This window comes from Pan troglodytes, chromosome 16, assembly GCF_028858775.2.
Source record: "Pan troglodytes isolate AG18354 chromosome 16, NHGRI_mPanTro3-v2.0_pri, whole genome shotgun sequence".
In the NCBI taxonomy this organism is placed as follows: Eukaryota; Metazoa; Chordata; class Mammalia; order Primates; family Hominidae; genus Pan; species Pan troglodytes.
In genome coordinates this window covers 61266736-61286758 of record NC_072414.2, presented here as the reverse complement: position 1 = coordinate 61286758, position 20023 = coordinate 61266736, and the positions used below count along the sequence as shown (strand labels likewise).

Below are 20023 nucleotides of genomic sequence, written 5' to 3'. Positions count from 1 at the left end.
AGGTGGAGGTTGCAGTGAGCCGAGATCACGCCACTGCACTCCAGCCTGTGTGAAAGAGCGAGACTCCGTGTCAACAACAACAAAAACAACAATATCTCCATAGGTATTTGGTAGTAAAAATGAAAAAAAGAGAGAAAAATGTCTCCAGTGGATCCTCCATGAGATTTTCATGAAGAACCCAGGAGTGCTGGTCTGTGGTGGGAGCTTCACCCGGGAGGAGTAGAGAGGGCTGGGAGGGGGTGATGGCTGGTACCTTTGGGCCCCTCTCCATAAAAATATAGAAAAAATTAGATTATATGACTGCATAGATATACAGATGAATGCAATTCAGGCTGGATTCCTTATTTTAGATTAATTGTTATTATGTTCTTTTATTCTTCTGATTTTAAAATAAATTAAAATTAAACATTTTAAGGGCCCCTAGGAAGTATTGTGGGCCCTAGACACTGTAGCTAACAGATAATTGGCCCTGGTGGGGTCTCAGGTCAAGGGGAAGCAGAAACGTCTGGGTGAACCTGGGGTGGGTGGGGTGGAGAGAAGAGGTGGGGCTGTCTCTGCATCTCCTTAGTGGACAGCGCCCGTGTGACCGCCCCAGCCCAGCTCCCATGGATGGATGCTCTGCTCTTCCCAGGGCTGGGGTGTTCATTCAGGTGTCTCTTCGCAGTGGATCTTTCACCTCTTAAGGAGCCGTGAGTTCATTTCTGTATTGCAATAAAGAGCTCAGCTGAAACAAACACCCAGTCCTAATGTCCCCTCCTGAAAGTGGTGAAGCCCCTCCCAGAGCAAACTCATTTCATGGTTGTCCAGCCTTGGTTGCATCATCCACTGTGGAGAGCCAACTGGACATGTGTTTTCCTCTCTGATCTAGCTATGAGCTATTTGGGGCTGAGATTGGGTCTTTCTCTTTTGACCTAGCCTGCTACCATTAAACCCCATCAACATGCCAGTGTTGAGTGCCTATTGCATGCCAGACCCTGTATCCTAGGCTCTGGGAGGACCACATTAAGCAAGACACAGCCCTGCCCTCAGGGGTTTATCCAGGGCTCGCTGAGGATGGTTTTTTCAGCTTCAGCATTGACATCCGGACTGGGTAACTCTTGGTTGTGGGGGGTTGTCCTGTGCATTGTAGGATGTTTAGCAGCATCCCTGGCCTCTCCCACTAGATGACAGGGGGATTCCCTCCCTCCAATCGGTGACCATCAGAAATGTCTCCGGACATTGCTGAATGTCCCCTAGGAAGCAAAATAGCTCCCAGGTAAGAGCAACAGCTTGGGGAATGGGTGTTGACAATCAAGTCAGAGAGGACTCAGGGAGCACACTGTAGTGCCAACACACCCGTGGCTAGGAATGGAAGGGCAAGGGATGCGGGTCTGGCTGTGGGTGTGGGGCTATCAGGGATGCTTCATGGAAGAAGGGGCTGTTTAACTTGGGCCTTGGAGCTGGGCAGACATCTGGAAGAACTGACAGTAGTATGGAGGAGGAGAATTGAGAGAACTCTTGCCAAGTAAAACTGAGGAGAAATAAGCTCATGTTCCTGCAGAAATGATTGGGCTTAGATACTAGGTAGATCTCATTATCAAATGGAGGGTGGAGGCAGGTATAAATACCTAGAAAATTCTGAACAATACATGGGTTACCCATAGGCTAAATCTAGTCTGAAGATATATATTACTTGGTCTATCCGGTAATAATTTATGAAATGAATTTAAATGGTACCCACCATTCCTTATCATCCACGGACTCAATTATTCACTTACACATTTTCCCCTGCCTGGTTTCTGAAGTCTGGTGACAAATCTTCCCCTGCCTGGTTTCTGAAGGCTTGTGAGTTTGTAGTTTGAGTTTTTAAATATAAAAACTGTAGTGATTTTTCACTTGGGGTTTGTGGACCCTTTTCAGATCTTTGTATGAAATTCAGAGTATCTGGAGGCCCAAAAATTGTGGACAGGGACCTTAAACGTACCTAAATTCTCGAGCATTATTCTGGTGAGAGAGTCCCTGGCTTTTGTAGAGTTCTGCGAAGGTCACCCCTTAACCTCCTGAAAGAGGCCTAGCCGGGTGGACAGAGGTCTCTGCGGGGCCCTGGAGGAAGTCTGTGCAATCAGCAAAGAAGAGACCCAGGGCTGACTTCTGCAACCTTTTCCTCTCGGTCTATTTTAATTCAGTTGGTGATTTTTAAAAAATGAATACACTATGAGATCTGTTTACAGTTACAGTAGGCACTATGACTGTCACCAGAGGGCTGGGCACATTGATTTAAGGCAGCTGTGCAAAGTGAGTAACTTTGTGAACCGGAGAGGAAGGCTTAGATTAGTGATTTCTTCCCCCCATTAAGAGGCAGCTCTGGAGGGCAAGGAGCCAGAAAGGGAGACAAGAATTGCATCGTGGAGGTGGGAGTCAGGCTGGGAGAATGTGGGAGGCTGGTGTGAGCCCCACAAGGCCTCTCTCCCCTGGCCAGGGCCCACTGGCTGTGCTGCCTCCCAGCAAACCATTCTCAAAAGAGGATCTGGTTACTCCAGTTACATCGAGGTGTAGATGATGAAAACAACTTACAATTTAGTCTGCATTTTAACCGCAATCATGGTTCAGCCCAAGTCTCTGATTCCAGGCATAGCTTGCTAGGGGTTGAGGGAAAGGTAGGGAAGACCTTTGGGGAGGAGCCTGCAAAGTGGGGTGGGGGAAGAGGCAGGAGGCCTGTTCTTGGACCCAAAAGCTTTTCCTCAAGTGGGAGCTGGAATTGTTCTTTGAGACCCAACCCTGAGGTATTTCTTCTGTGTGGTTCCACCATGGGCAAAGACGCCTTTGCATTGAAAACACAGCAATGAAGTGTGATTTTCCTGGCTTCTCTTGGTTTTCTACCACTCCTACCTTCCTGCAGCTTCTGCCTGAGCATCTGCTGGGCCCACCAGGCCTGGGCTAAGCTCTGGATTCCCCAAGACGGTAGTCAGGCTGCACTGTGTGTGGAGGGGGGTGGTGATGGGGGGGATATGGGCACACACACATGGGTCTGGGGCTCACCTCAACCCTGAGAGCTTCTTGAACGGCCTAGAGCATCTTAGGAACCAGGAGAAAGGCACCTGATATAATTAATGAAGGTGAGCAAGTGCTCTGCAGACAGCCAAGCCCCAGCGACAGGGAGGAAATGTGTATCTCCCTTTCTTCTCTTCACACTCTCCCAGCCTCCCTCCTTACCATTCCTTGAGCTTTGCTCTCTGCTTCCCAACAAAAAAGAACGCCAGACATCAGCTAGTTCTCAACCTTGGCCAAACATTAGTGTCAGCTGGGTAGTCAATGGAATCAGCTGGTAGACTTTAATCAGTCCAAGAACTGATTAGCTCAGAATCCCTGGCAGGAGTGGCCCAGACATCAGTGTCTTTAAAATTTTTTTAAAGGCTTTAATTTTTAGAGTAGTTGTAGGTTCATAGCAAAATTGAGGAAGGCACAGAGATCTCCCACATATCCTCTGCCCCGACATGTGCACAGCCTCCCTCATTGTCAACATTCCCCGCCTGCCTCGGTGACTTTTAGAACTCCCCAGGTGATTCCAGTGTGCAGGCAAGTTTGACAGTCAGTGCTCTAGAAGAGCTTCTTAAACTTCACCGTGGACAGCAATTACCTGGGATCCTGGTGGCGTGTTAAATGCTGATTCTGATTCAGCAGGTTTCGGATGGAGCTGGAGATTCTTCATTCCAACAAGCTCCCGGGCCATGCTGATGCTAGAGAATGTAAAGAACATGGTCAAAGTGTTGTGAGGAGAACTCTAGCCCCCAGCCCCCTCTCCATTCTGTGGGATCTTTCATCCATCCATCCATCCATTCCCCCATCCACCCATCCACCCATCCATCCAGTTAACCAATCAATATCTATTGATGTGCCAGGGCCTGTGCTAAGATGCTGGGTATGAGATGGAGACCAAGGAGTCAAGCCCCTGTCTTCAAGAAGGTCACATTCCAGTGGGGGAAGAGAGGCAGCGTGCAGGTAAACCCGCACGGGAACAGGTCCTTATAGCAAGGTATTATGATAAGGAGCACCTGGGTGTCCGCCTTGGCTGGCTGGGCAGAGATGGCCACACCAAGGAGTTGACACTGGAGCTGATGACTGAGTGAGGAGAAGCAGCCAGCCCCATGAAAACTCGAGAGCCAGGGTGCCAGGCAGGAGGAGCATGGCAGTCCATGAAGCCCTCTGAGGGAGCCCAGTGGTGGATTGAGGAGGCTGAGAATGAGGGAGGGTAGGGGCAGGGGACAGCTCACTGAGGGCCTTGCAGGCCTGCTGAGGAATTTCAATTCCATTTTCAGGCACTGGGAAGCTATTGGAGAGTTTTGAACAGCTGATGTTATTTTCCAAAACAATGACTCTGCTGGCTACATGGACACAGGCTTGCAGGGAGGGAGGCAGGGGCAGAAATCCCATTGGCAAACAAAGTGGCATCCGAAATGTCACACACACACACACACACACACACACACACACACACACACACACACCCCAAATCCTGTTTCCTCCACATACCTTAAAATGGAAGCAGTGCCATTGGAAGAAGCACTGCTCTCAGGCTCAGGAGAAGACCCAGTCTTTCAAAGACTCCTTTGGGAATGTCCAGACTTCCCACTTCAGACAGTGGCCCTTCTGCCATCCACAGCTGGACGTCCTTGAGTCCCCATTACTCCTCACTCCATACAGCCAGCGCACCGGCTCTGCCATGTGTCCTAGTCAACCCACCTCTCTCCACCCCTTCTCAGCCCTGGCCCCCCTTCCCTCTCACCACAGCTCCAGCATCCATCTCCTTAGGAGGCTTCCTGCTTCCACTCCTGCCCCTGCAATCCTGTGTCCACAGAGCCACGGAGTCACCAAGATGTGAAGAGGCAAAGTCACTGGCTCCACACCCACAGCTGGCCAGCAGGGGACAGTCGACCCCCGACACGAAGCGGCTTTTCTCACAGCTACTCGAACGCGAATCGCAGGGTGGCACTCAGGGGTATTCCCCAGGAATAAAACATAACTATCTTAAAGTTTATGAAGTAATTGGCACCTTAAGATGGAATATTTTTGGTCAGGTGTGGTGGCTCATGCCTGTAATCTTAGCACTTTGGGAGGCTGATGTGGGTGGATCACTTGAGGTCAGGAGTTCGAGACCAGCCTGGCCAACATGGTGAAACCCTGTCTCTACTAAAAATACAAAAACTAGCTGGGCATGATGGCACATGCCTGTAGTCCCAGCTACTTGGGAAGCATCTGTGTGCTGGTTCTATTGTCAAATCTGATTTTCTATACTTTTTTTTTTTTTTTTTGAGACACAGTCTCACTCCGTCACCCAGGCTGGAGTGCAGGGGCCCCGCCTCCCAAGTTCAAGCAATTCTCCTGCCTCAGCCTCCCGAGCAGCTGGGATTACAGGCTGCGTCACCATACCTGGCTAATTTTTGTATTTTTAGTAGAGATGGGGTTTTGCCATGTTGGCCAGGCTGTTCTCGAACCCCTGACCTCAAGTGACCCACCCACCTCGGCCTCCCAAAGTGCTGGGATTACAGGCATTAGCCATCACACCCCACAAAAAATGTATTTTTAAAAATTAAAATACAGCTTTAAATAAGACAACCAGGCAACATGTAGACAGGCCTTTGGGTGGGTTCCTGTTGGTGAGAGCTCAGATATAATGAGACAGAGAAGTGCTGACAGCCAAGGAGAAACAGAAACACAAGAGAATGGCCCCATTTCCCCTCTCCTTTCATGCCAAGCCTAGGGCCAAAGGAGACAAGACATGGCCCTGCCTAAGTGCACACCGGGAAGCTCTTTTCCAGATTCCCATAGATGTGAAGGCACCAAGATGAAGAGAATCCAACTGCGAGTCTACAGACCAGGGTTTTACTCCAGCTCCGTCACCAGGACGTTGACCCCACACAGTCCTCACACACACACCGCTGCTCCACCACTGAGAGGAGGTGCCCACTCGGCCAGTCTCTTAGGGCCATTCTGAGGATAAAATATTTCATTATTTTCATGAAACGAGCTAAAAAGTATAACGTAGGAAGGTTCTTTAGAATCTCATTAATTCAAACTCTAATTTGGAATTTGAAAAATTTTAAACGGTTTCATTTTTCACAGCAAAGAATAAAACTGTGTACCTCCCAAAGCTGTCACTTCATGGACTCACAGAAGGCAGAGACTTCATCTCACTCATCACTGCATCCCTTGCAGCCAGCACAGTGCATGCTGTTTGCTGTGCATCTGTGTATTCACTTGTGTGTGTGTGTGCGTGTATTTGCACGTATTAAACACATGCTGTGTACATTTTAATTTGTAATAGAGGCAGCTTTTTGAAAGTCCACTAGGGAAGACAGCAAATAGCAGGAGAGGGCTGGAGAGAGGCTAGAGGGGTTTTTATGTTGGGTTATTCAAAAAATAACATCAATGGAAGTTGAAGAAATAGGGCACATGCTAAGAGACTCAATTGCTGAAAAAACTTCCTGTCTCTGCTTTTGGGCTTTTCTAATCATTTAGTGGAGCAAATACCAATTTCAGCAGATCTGATACAGAGTCCACAGATGAAATGGACTAATTATCTTACCTGGCGAATGTAGGAGAGCTCTGGGGCTGAGATCTGCCTCCCTGGTTGAGCCCACTGTGTAGACGGTGGAGTCAGGAGATAGTGGATTATAGTTATTGCCTGGGGACGATGGGTCAGAACATGGAATTTGGAGTCAGACATACCTGGGCTTGAGACCTTGTTTATCAAATAGCTAAATGGTTTCTGGCAAGTTGTTAACTTCTCCAAGTTTGTTTTTTCATCCGTGAAGTTCACAGACTTCCTCCCAAGGTTGTCAAAAGGATTAGAAAGAACACCCGTGGAGTCTTCTAGCAAGAGCCCGACCCACTGTGGGAGCTTAGACACTCTGGCTCTTCGTGTTGGCCCCACTGCTCTGCCTGTGATTTTGGAAAGGAAAGGCCATCCAAAGCTTACCCCAGGGAAGAGCACTCCAGGCCAGTCAGCTGTGGACTCGGTTATTTATGTTAACTAGTTATGACTCATGACAGGGACAGGTCTCATCTTTGCTTTTGGCAGGTAGCACAATCAGTAGGAAGGTGTTCAATAAATACGTAGTGAAAAGAACTGCACCAGCTTCAGCAAGCTCCTTAACCCATTTATGCCAGGGGTTACAATTTTTTGAATTTTTGCATGAATGAAAAATCAGACCTTGGCGATGACCTTGAGCAGTAGGATATAAATAACTCCCACATGCTTAGCATTCCGATAATGGAACACTAGGCAGCAGTGTTTCTTTTTCTCACCTACCAGGAGTCGGGCTTCCAGAGTCATGGTGAGCAGTTAATGAGAGTTAGTTTGAGGAGCACCTGTAATGGTGCCTGTTTCCTCTTCCTATTCCTAAATGCTCATTAGCAAGAAACACTAACCCAGGACCATGGTTTCCTGTACCCCAGACACTGAAACCTACTAATTCAAGCTCACAAGAAGTTGCCTAGGTAATTTCTTCTGATGGATATTTTCAGATGAAGAGAGTGCCTCTTTCTGTTGCCTGCAGTAGCTGAGAAGATAGACAGACACTTTCCCTAAGACTACCTTGCCACGCCATTGATAGGAATCTGTTTGGGGCCTCCCACTGTATTCAACTGAATTGCAGAAACTTAACTTCATTGGTGTTAAAAAGGAAAGATGACAGAATAACAGGCATTAAATTAAGATCATGCATCTTTGCTATATGTTTGCTTAAAAACAAGACCTCTTCCTCACCCCACTTCAGAGATTTACTTCCTTCTGTAGTCCCCAGAGATGAACTCTCTTTACTAGATTTTCTGAACTGAAATGGAGCAGCCATTCTTATCTCAGTGATTTCACTAGGTGCTGACAGAACAGAGCAAAATCCCAGGGAGACACCAGCTCTTCTGACGTTAAGCTTAGATGCAATGAGCTTTGCGTTGCTTAAGAACATCTTATCTGAACTGTGCATTTAATACCAGTTGTCCACTGCTCTATTTCTGGTCCTTCACAGGACTTTTTTTCTGCCCCTTTTGCTGTTCTCTTTGCTACTGCTCTTTGATGGCTTGCTTTGCAGTCCTGTCATTTTGTGAAATCCTCCTAGAAAAGGATTAGCAAAATTACACAGTGTTGCTGCTACTTAACATTCAGGAAATGCAGCATACGCATGCAAGTTATCAATCATTCTTACCAGATGGTAAATGTATCTCTTTTCACCAGAAATTGAGCAGCAAACATTCAAATTCATCACCAATACAACATTTACATTCACATCCATTTTCAGTTTGACATCCTTAATGAGCTGGTATAATGAAAATCAATATTTTATCCCTATATTGTTGACTATTTGTAAGTTACGATAGTGCAGACTTGGGATTAAAAAATTACCATTAAACAAAATCTCACCACTACTTGCACTTTTATATACTCTGTCTATACTTCCCACCAACCCGCTCCCAGTACCCCAGAGTTCTGCATTCCGAATGAGCTAATGAAAAAGGCATAGAGGTAAGAATAATAAAAACCTAGAAGTTGTTGTTGTTTTTACCACTGCTTAAATTTAGTGGTTACCTTTTGTTAGTTTATTACAAACTTTGAGAGCAGAGTTCTCTATTTATTGGATTGTACCATGAGGCAACTGAAGTCTATGGGGTGAAAGAGTAAATTCTTCTTTTATTGAGACGGAGTCTCACTCTGTCACCCAGGCTGGAGTGCAGTGGCATGATCTCAGCTCACTGCAACCTCTCCCTGCAGGGTTCAAGTGATTCTCCTGGCTCACCCTCCTGAGTAGCTGGGATTATAGGTGTGCACCACCATGCCTGGCTAAGTTTTGTATTTTTCGTAGAGACGGGGTTTCGCCGTGTTGCCCAGGCTGGTCTTGAACTCCTGACCTCAGGTGATCTGCCCACTTCGGCCTCCCAAAGTGCTGGGATTACAGGCGTGAGACACCAGACCTGGCCTGAGTAAATTCTTGATGCTCTAATGGCTGAGCCAGGGAGCCCTGTATTCTGAGTACCAAGTCTAGATTTCTGCCCAACTAATGTTCCCTACAGATTTCAGTTTTGTCCTTCAATGATTATCATCGAATTAAATGGCAACCCTTTGAGTGGTTGCTACTGGCTGAATTGTGTGCCCCTCACCACTCACATGTTAAGTCCTAACTCCCCGGCATCTCAGAACGTGACTGCATTTAGAGACAGGCCTTCAAAGAGGTAATTAAGGTAAAATGAGGTCACATGAGTGGGCCCTAGCCACAGAGAGCACAGTTGGAGAGACAGCCTTGAGGATACAGCAAGAAGGCACCATCTGCAAGACATGGTGAGAGGTCTTGGAAGAAACCAAACCTACCAACATCTTAATCTTGGACTTCAAGCCTCCAGAATTGTGAGAATAATAAATTTCTTGTGTAAGCCACCCGGTCTGTGGTATTCGTTAGAGCAGCTCTAGCAAGCTAATACAACAGGGTCCAGATTGGAGGAAAATGCAGAATTTACACTGTATTTACACGTATTTTCCTCTATAATGGAGATACATTATTAATTAGGGCTCATTTGTTGCAAGTAACAGAAACTAAATCCAGCCAACTTCAGCAAAAGTTAAGAATTTATCCTAAGGATACAGTGGTACCTCGCGGAACCTGAGAGGAATACAGCTGGCCTCAGAAGGGCATTGGATCCAGGGCCTGGAGCATTGTCTTCTGTTTCTCATCTCCGCTTTTCACTGTATTTCTGCTTTAGTTTTTTAATCCATCCCATTTTGAATTCCTGGGGAAAAGACTGATTGGTCGGCCAGCTTGAGTGAGGGGGATTCGCCCCTCGTCTAAGTCATGGCCAGAGAAGGCAGGGTCACATGGCATACAGTGGCCGCCAGAGCCTGTGGCTATGAAGGGAAGGAGCACTCATCAGACTGCCAAGTAAGTTCTCTGGAGTATGGAGGGCCCACCCCCCTCAAGGGCAATGGGGAGATGAATATTAGATGCTCATTGTGCTAAGGCAGAACAGCCAACGTATTAACAGTTTGGCTACAAGCAGCAAAATCAAAGCAAGAGCAGCTGGAGAGCTCATTCAGCCCAAGACTTCTTGCAACCTTATGGCCATTTCCCAACTGAAGACGGTGGGGAAGGAAAAGCTGCCAAGAATGTTGATTAGTAGCCTGTCAAAATCTGTGCACCCATCAGCTGGAAAAAGTTGATTCGTGATCAATTGTAATTCCATTACACAAATGGTGCAGAATGTTTATAATCCAAAAAATACTGTGCAATGAAACATAACATGAAGCAAGACTCTGGTCTCTGGTTTTGTCTGTTTGGGAGGTTAAATCATTATTCTTTGAGAAGGGGGTAAACATTAAATAATGCTAATTGTTCTGAAGAGGCAAGTAGAGAAAATATATGAGGGACAAACTCTCAAATAAATCTGAATAAAAAATGGTTACCCAGTCTGAATGAGCATGGGAAAGGCCATCCTCTCACCTGGCATGGACACCTGTTTTTGCTCAGGTTACTCCCTCCTCTTCTTCCACCTGGACTCCACCCCTGGAACACCAGCTTAGGCTCTGTCTCTTCCCTAACACCTTCCCTGAGTACACAATTTAGCATTTTATTTTTCTTCGAGTTTTTAGTATACATTGTGCTCCCCCTTGAAGACTAAGGGTCCTTAGGATTAAAGCCCATGCATACTCTTTGTTCCCACACATTGTCTGACAGGGCTTGGTATGCCTTTGATGAACAACATTTGTTGCCTGACTTCTGGTCACGGGTTGAACAGGAAATGGTCAGAAATCTGCTTGCTGGGCTCAAATAACCTTAGAATAATTTGAGAAGAAAGAGAAATATCCAGGTATATTCTTTTTAAGAAAAAAACTTTATTTTACAGTTTTATAAAGCGGCTTTACATTAAGCACAAACAATCCATTTACTTTGTATAGAAACAAAATACCTTTCCATCTGCAAAAAATCAAGTTTTGCTGTATATAAAACTAACATGTGCACATTGTGCTTAAACTGCAAAGTCTGTACAGCTTTACAAAGGACTACCCTTCAGAAGGGCATCCTGTAAACACTTTATTGCATATTTAACATATGGTATATAACCCACATGTACAATGGAAGAGAAACAAGAAAAGCAACCACAAGGAGGATGAAAATAGCAGCTTTCAGTGAGAGTCTGCACTGAGAAAGGAGAAGGAGCCACGTCTGGAGAGTTGTGCTTGTGTCATTTTTGCACTTGCTTCTGTGCGCTGGATGGTTCGTGGATGAAGCCTTTATGTACAATAACTCCTAAAAGGTCAAACTTGACCTTCATCCAGAAACTTTTGGCTGGTTTTACAACTGAAGTAGCAATAGATTTAACATCAAAGTGAACTCAAGATAAGTGGAAAAACAAAAACAAACCTAATACCTATAATCTTAAAGCAAAGAAAAACTTAAAGAAATAAAACAATAAAATTTAAAAATACCCTCCCCATTCTCTCTAAGTTCAGAATAAGTAAACATTTTACATAATTTAAAACCCTAGAAAATTCTGTAGTTGTTTAGAGGCAAAAATGCAATGGATAGTCCAGGGCAGTGTTCCTCCCTGTATGCCCCCAGCTCACCTGCATCAGAATCACTTGAATGCTCATTACAAATGCAGACTATCATACTTCACAGGCAGATTTACTGACTCTGGGTTCTGCATTTCAATAAGCTCCCAAGTGATGCTGAGGCATTTTAAAGTTTGAGAACCACTGGTCTGTACTGACAATGCTGCTATAGATTCAACTCATCCTCTTAGAAAATTCTGGGATCACAAGAAATCAACTTGCTGTTGCAATGTGGAAGGCAGTGTAAAACCAACAGCAAGGAAATCACAACGCTATTTCTAGATCAAAAAGTCTTTCCTTCTTCAGTGGAAAAGGACAGCCACATTGTTAAGGCACGATATTTGTCACAGAAGCAGTACCATACTGTTATCATCGAGTCTCATAATCTGAAGACCAGTATGCAAACAAAGCAGACGTATGAACCATTCTAAATAATAACAAATATGGGGAAGTAAAAAAGGTTCCCAGACTGGAGAAAGTTTATTTTGAACATCGGCACTGGGAATAAAAATTAGGGGAGACCAGATATTCTTGCTGAGACATCTAACATATATGAAATGCAAAGGTCAAAAGCTAGGGGTAAGCCTAATAACTCAAAAAAGTGTTTTTACTGTGAGCAAAATTAAGAAGAGTGTGGTCACATCAATTGGGAGTTCAAGCTTACTTTTCTATGGCCAGTCTAATGTCTTCAGTGCAGATCTGTATCTTCTTTGCTTCTGCCCCCTTTGATGCTAACATATATATGTTTTCCAGTTTCTAAGTAGTGCTTGATAGTTTGAATTCAATTAAAATATAGTGTGTAAGCAGGTAACCTACCTGGCTCCTAAATGTGTACTTGATATAGGTCACAGATAAATGTATTGTGTTTGTCAGACTCGGTCCCCTGAAAGTGTAGGGTATCATATTTTCAAACTGTATAAGATATAGTATTGATTTAGTGTACTGTCACAGCAAAATCAACAACCCTCGGTTTTATTTAATGCCTGAAGCCCTATAGCAGACACTGCCCATTGTATGGGGGCTCTGAAATCTATTTATGTGCGGTATAGGAGGATATGTATACCTAAATAAAGATCTGATTACACATAAGTGCAGTAACATCCCTTCTATCTAATAGCTGGAATAATTTAAAATTAAATTAAGAAAAACACCCAATGATGCACAGACTTACTAGTTTGGGAAGCTGATGATCAAGAATGATCTTGGTAGGAAAAAAAAACTTTGCTATGATTCTTGCATATAGTATTTGATCTAATATTTTTATTTAAAGGGGGAAAAATCCTAAAAAAGTAAAATATGGTGGTGGCCTTAAAGCTACTAGCTCCTTTCCAAATTTAGATTTGTAATAAGTTTCCAAAATAATGTCCCAAAAATATCTCTCTCAAAATATACAAAACTCCAAGGTATAGTCTGAAATAAAATACAAAATTCTAGACAGTGACAAAAAGAAACTGTCACAATGGGGGTTGGGGAGGGATATACTGATTATCAAACTTTTACTGATTGTAGATCAAGTTTCAAAACAGAAACATTTTTGTAATTTCTTGTGCAGTCAACAAGTTTCACTTTAGTTGTGCTTACATTATATAACTGTGAAGCCTGAACACTGATTGTGTTTTTAATTTACACGTTTCAAGAAAACCATAATTAAATATTCACCATATACAACAAATTGAACAAATGCAACAAATACTCATTTGCTCCCAAGAAATTAATCTATAGAAAGGAAACATCTTTTTAAAAAGTTGAACACAGTCTGCTATCCAGGCTACAAGTACATATTTACTGTATTACAGCACATTATTTTTTTTAAAGTCCGCTTTCAACATAAATATAAATAATCACATTTTAAAAGAGCTCCATACTAAGTTTTCAGGTAAGTGCTAGACAGTTGGCCAGTAGCAACTACTTACCATTATCTTTCTCACATAGAGTGACTAGACTATCTGCGAAACTGTATAGGGTGATGGGCAAGGCAAAGTGAAGCATCTTTGTTCAGCCCATTGATTAAACATTGTGTTCTAAATGCCACCTACATTTCTAAATACCCAACCCATGGAATGCAATTATTTTAGAAGGCTGGTTTTAAGGATCACTTATCACTTTGATAGAATCCACAAAAACCTAGTACATAACCTTTTAAAATGTGCCTATGCTCTCCTGAGACAGAGCCTGTAGTTTCTGTGTACAGCAGAGGCTGAAGTGCAATTTTGGTTGTGAGCTCTAGTTGTGCTTTGCCCTGCTGCCTTTAAGGTAGCTTTTCCACCTCTTGACAAATTCTTTGAAGATTGGGGACTCATCAATGGTACTGAGTAGCTGCAACTGATTGATGTGGGTGGTATGATAGTCCCAGCGAGCCAGGTTAGGAGCGATGCCAAGCATGAAGTGACGGAGGTCATAGATGGTTCCTGAGCCAGTGTCATACAAGGGCAGCATGGCTTTAAGAGATTCCATGCCACGCTCATACAAGGACCTTGCTTCTTTTCCGAGTTTTTCCCCTGCAGTTTCTTTTAAGTCATACAGCCCAATTAAAGAATACATAAAGCCATTTAAAACAAAAGAGCTAGGTGTGGTTGGATATTCTTCATACCAGTCATATTTATTCATAAACACAGCTTTAACTCCATGCTGCTCAGATAGAAACTTATAAGGGGCTGTTGCCCTTAAAGCTGAATTGAGGAATATATGGTCTTTTGTTAACAGATAGGCCCTGACTAATGTAGAAATGGCTTGCCCTTGGGCCATGGCAGAATACCATCCTGGCTCTAAAGACTTGAACCCTTCCCCTAACTTACGGGTCACCATAATTGGCCAGCCACCTTTCTCATCCTGGTTCCTTACTAGCCAATCACTAGCAGCAAAAAATGCAGCCATGTGGGCTGTGGTAGAGATGGTAATGTTGTCGAGGAATCCCTTACCTTTTGCAATCAACCTAACCACCTTCTTGGGCATTATTTTGGTTGGCTTGACAGCTTTTGTGTTTGAAAGACCCACTCCTTTCCTGAGGTCAGTGACCAGGTCCCTGGTAACTGTGCTCCATGAAGTTCTGGGCCCAATGCCATAGTATATATCTCTTTCTTTAAAAGCAATTAGCTGAGCATTTGAGACATAATGTATAGTGAAGAGCTGATTCTTTTCTGTGGTCTCTAGAACCACGGACACACTTCCATTTGTCAAGAACTTGAGGTCAAATGAAATAATAAAATCTTTTGTGTTTCCCAGTTGCAAGGATACACCTTCACTGGTTTCTGTAGGGGAGAATATACCAACAAAGACTGGTTAGAATAAAAGCACTTTTGTATTTGAAATTGAATTGCAATTCATCCTTGAAAACCCTGACCGCACAAAATTAACACTTAAATATTTTTAGTATCAGATCATTTGTAATTTTATTTTTTATTAAATTAAACAAAAACAAATGACAGAATTGGTGAGTTCATGATGGCTTGTGAGCATCAGGCCAAAGCTCTTACCTTTTGCCCTGTCTAGGTTCTAGCAGAGGATTGAGAGCAAATGGCTAAGGTATTGCTGATCAAAACTGCCTTTCCTAAATCTAGTACTAGCTGATCAGTAATCAATGACTATTCTAGTATACCCATTCTGCAAACAGAAAAAAAAAAAAAAAGCCAAAAGCTGGCTCAGCACATAATATTGCAAGAAAGAGGCTAGAAAAAATGTTTATACATGAATTTTAAACTATTTAACATTTAATATGTACTTAATACTATGTTCTAAGGGCTTTACACCTATTTATTCATTTAATCCCCTGAACAATTACAAGGGTAGGTGCTATTACTATTACTTTATGGATGAGGAACTGAGACACAAGGAAGTAACTTGCCCAAGGTACAAGACTTGAACCCAGGTTGCCTGGTCTCGCTCCACAACACATTATTAATTTGATTTTGAAAATGATAGATTTGTTTTCACATACTTGCTAGAAGTGCTAATAAAATTTCTGGAAATTAAGCAATGGGCTCATGTGTACAACAAAAAGTGAGAGAATGGTGGAGTGACAGGGTAAAGCTCAGGCTTTGGAGTTTAAAAACCTCAGATTTGAATTTTTGTTCAACCACTAGCTTTGAGAAGTCTGGCAAGATGCACCTCTTTGAGCCTCAGTTTCTTCACATGTTAAATAGAGATAATATTACTTTGCAGGGTAATTGTGAGGATTTTAAGAAAGACAATGGAGTGGAATATAGTAATAAATGATGGTTATTATTCCGAAGCCACTGGCTTCAGAGGTCAAAAAGTTAAAGTTGTTTTATTTGACAAATTATTAAAGAGAAAATTTCTCTTGAATATTTACAGTATTAATGATGGCTAATTCCCAGAAAGATGACATTTTGAATACTGCTCATCTAGATCTACCAAGAAACTGAGCATATTAAAATAGCAGTAGCAGCAGCAAGAATAAGAACAACAAAAATATACGTAGTACAAATTTAAAAATATTAAAGGGAAATCTTCATATCTTGATCTTTTCACAGCTTAAAAGTCCAAAACGCATTCACATATATTATCTCATTTGATACTTAATCTTCTGAAGCTGGTAGGGCAGGAATTATTATATTACATCTCCATTTTAGAGGTGAAGATATGTAGGCTTTGCAAGGTTAAATGGTTTGCCCAATGCCAAAAGCTAATTAGTGGTAGAGCAGGGACTAGAATCCAGGTTTCCCGGACTCAGGTTCAGACTGTGAAAAAGACAAATGATATTGGAGATGGTATTCTTATGAGAATATTCAATAGAAAGGTTCTCTTAGATGCAGCCATAGAAGCAGATCTATGCTTTGCAGAATCCTTGAAAAAATCTTTAGTGTGTCACCAGGAGCAAAGATCAGAAATGTGAACTGGGCCAGGCACAACTGGTCACACTCAGCAGTTTGGGGGGCCAAGGCAGGAGGACTGCTTGAAGCGAGAAGCTTGAGACCAGTCTGGGCAAGAAAGCGAGACCCTAACTCTACAAAAAATATAATACAATAGCCAAGTGCAGTGGCATGTGTAGTCCTAGGTACTTGGGAGGCCAAGGTGGGAGGACTGCTTGAGCCCAGGAGTTTAAGGCTGAAGTAAGCTATGATCACACCACTCTTGTTCTGGGTGACAGAATGAGACTCTGTCTCTTAAAAAAAAAAAGAAAGGGAAAAAGGAATGTGAACTGATGATAGTGTATACTTGGAGGGTGTCAGTATGCTGAGTTGATCATTTAACTCTTGCAACACTGGACTCAAGCAGGATGGTTATATTTGTCCCAAGGCTCTTAATTACTTCATTGGATGGAACAGACAATTCTGAAAGTTGTATCAAGAATGAGAACATCCTCATAGACTTATGCATCAAACAATGCTCTGAGTAACTTAATAGAAAAACTGATTGCAGAAGTAAACTTCTAATACAGTAAAAAATCCATTTTATCTGGCAAAATGTCAACATGTACTCTCTCTCTTAACTAGCATTTTTCTGCATCTATAGTAAAATGGGATCTGAAGTTCAGGACAACATCCCTGAAACACTGCAGGATTCTGAACTGACTTATGAACCACTCAAGATTAAATTATATTCAGTGGAGCAGACTATCTTGAGTGCTTATTTTTTCATTCTCATCAGATGGGATTATTAACTATGACATCTATTCTGGCCAAACTGGATAACAATGACCCATCTTTAGAAGTCCAAGTGTGAGGAAGCTGGAAAAGTACCCATTTCCTCCCAGAATTTCGGAAGCTGGAAGAGTACCCATTTCCTCCCAGAATTACAATTTTATTTACACAAATTTAATGAAATGACATGGTTTAATCCGTCACCTTATATCTTCATATGACAAACCAGTCCAAAGAACTCAGTAATGAACGATGTCAAGGGATGTAACCTTTTAAAAAGCCAATGTATCAATTTTCCTAAGACCTTAACACCAGCAGAGGGCGTTACTGAGTCATCTAGGAGAAGTGACAGAAGTCACAATCCTCAATTTAAATTAACCAACCAACAATTATAATCTTCACAACAATCTTACAAATCATTTAATTCCCATTTTATAGATATACAGAGGACGTTAAATAACCTCCTGGCATCATTCACGAGGACCTGAATGGGAGCAAATGGGATGGTGGCAACCAGTTTGGCAATGTACCAGGTAAGGTTCTGAGCTCTACTGGAGGTACTAGGCTATCTGAAGATTCCTCCTTCAAATCTAATAGAAAGTTTTTTTTTTTTTTTTTATTGTTTGAAAGCCATGACCCATCCTCTCCTAACCAGTTATTCCCAGTAGTTACTATAACTGTTTATTTTTGGTATATGTGACACATATATATGCACTTTAGACAATAAAGGATGATCAACATTTAAGAATACTTTTGACATTGGTCTTAGCAATGATTGTTTAGATTTGACATCAAATGTACAAGCAAAAGGGGCACAGACAAACAAGTGGGACTACATCCAACTAAAAAGCTTTTGCACAGCAAGGGAAACAATCAACAAAATGAAAAGCAACCTATAGAATAGGAGAGAATATGTACAAACATATATCTGATAACAGGTTAATATCCAAAATCTATCAGGAACTTATACAAATAGCAAAAAAAAATCTGATTAAAAAATAAGCAAATGATCTGAATAGACACTTTTTCAAAGAAGACACGAGTGGCCAAAAGGTATATAAAAAGGTGCTCAACATCATTAATCATGAGGGAAATAAATGCAAAGCAAAACCACAATGATATATCATCACCTTACACCTGTTGGGATGACTATCATAAAAAAGGGAAGAGATAAGAAGTACTGGTGAGGATATGGAGAAAGGGGAACCCTTGCGCACTTCAGGTGGGAATGTAAATTGGCATAGTCATTAGGAAACAGTATGGAGGTTCCTCAAAAAATTAAAAATAGAACTACCATATGATCCAGCAATCCCACTTCCTGGTATACAACCCAAGGAAATGAAATCAATAACCTCAAAAAGATACCTGCACTCCCATGTTCTTTGCAGCATTATTCACAATAGCCAAGGCATGGGAGCAACCTAAGTGTCTAGTATAGATAAAGAAAATATGGTGTAAATATGTGTGTGTGTGTGTGCACGTGCGCACACATGTGTGTATACACACACACACCTATAGAATAGAATATTAGCCATAACAAAGAAGGAAATCCTGCCGTTTGTGACAACATAGACGAACCTTGAAGGAATTATGCTACGTGTGACAAGTCAGAGAAAGATACTGTATGATCTCACTTATATGTGGACCCCCAAACAACTGAACTCACAGAAACAGTAGAATGGTGGTTGTCGGGCTGGGGGGGTGGGAAAAATGGGGAGATGTTGATCAAAGGGTACAAACTTCAGATATAAGATGAGTAAGTTCTAGGGGTCTGATGTACAGCATGGTGACTACAGCTTATAATACTGTATTGTATGCCTGAAATGTGCTAAAATATCTCTTAAATGTTCTCACCACCACCAACACCATACAAAGAAAGGTAACTATGAGGTGATGGATGTGTTAACTAATTTAATTATGGCAGTCATTTCACAACATATATGTATATCAAAGCATCACATTGTATACGTTTGCCAGTTATACCTCAATAAAGCTGGGGAAAAAAGAGCCTTTAAATCAATGTTTCACATCCAACAAAAACTGTTAATCAATCAATTCGTTTAATCAACAGATTTACTATGCAGCATGAGAAGAGGCCCTACTCAAAATCTTAAGAAACACCAAGAGAAAGAAGAATCAGGCAGAAGAAGAGAAGCTCCCAAGAAGCCTGAGAAAGAATGGCTACAGAAATAGGAGAAAGTGAGGTCATGGAAATCAAATGAAAAGAGTGCTTGGGGAAAGGGAAAGCTAATTTAATTTAATAGAGTAGGACAGGCCTAAAGTTTCAATTCATTCAATTTTAAAATTAGAAAAAGGAATAAAACATTATTCAACAAATAAAACAACAAAAATATGCTGCAGACCCATATTATATGCCTCTTCACTCATATTTGATTTTATCCCCTTTCAGAAAAAAAAATCGAAGGCCAAGAAAGGAAAAAAAAAAGGCCAACAGCATTCAGCTTGTGGTCCTCCAGGGTCTCACCTCACTTGAGCCTATGCTTTTATGTACAAGTTCCAATTTCCTCTTAATGGTGATTCTCTGAATTTATCTCCCATGAGGTCTATATCCTCTAAAAAGCCTCATTTCTCATACGTATGCTTCAATAAAATAGTCTCACCTCTTTGATTCCCTTCTCCTGCTCTGTTCTGAGCAATAACTCCCATGTAACTCCAACTCACCTTCTCTCATACTCTTATAGTATGCAACTGGAGAGGCAGCATCCTTAGTTCAAAAATCCAAAATCTGAAATGCTCCAAAATCCAAAACTTTTTGAGTGCTAACATGATGCCACATGTGGAAAATTCCAGATCTTCCCTCATGATGGGTCGCATATATTATTAAAAATAT

General features: G+C 42.2%; 1 protein-coding gene across 2 annotated transcripts in view; it reads right to left on the bottom strand.

Moving 5' to 3' along the window:
• Nucleotides 1-10832: 10832 nt before the first annotated feature.
• Nucleotides 10833-20023, bottom strand: part of GLCE (glucuronic acid epimerase) — a 111654-nt gene continuing 102463 nt past the window's right edge. For both annotated transcript variants that reach the window (XM_001174876.6, XM_063794182.1), the window contains one exon: nt 10833-14820. In XM_001174876.6, the coding sequence (XP_001174876.2) occupies nt 13796-14820 (1025 nt within the window). In that variant the 3' untranslated portion in view covers nt 10833-13795. The remainder of the gene's footprint in view (nt 14821-20023) is intronic.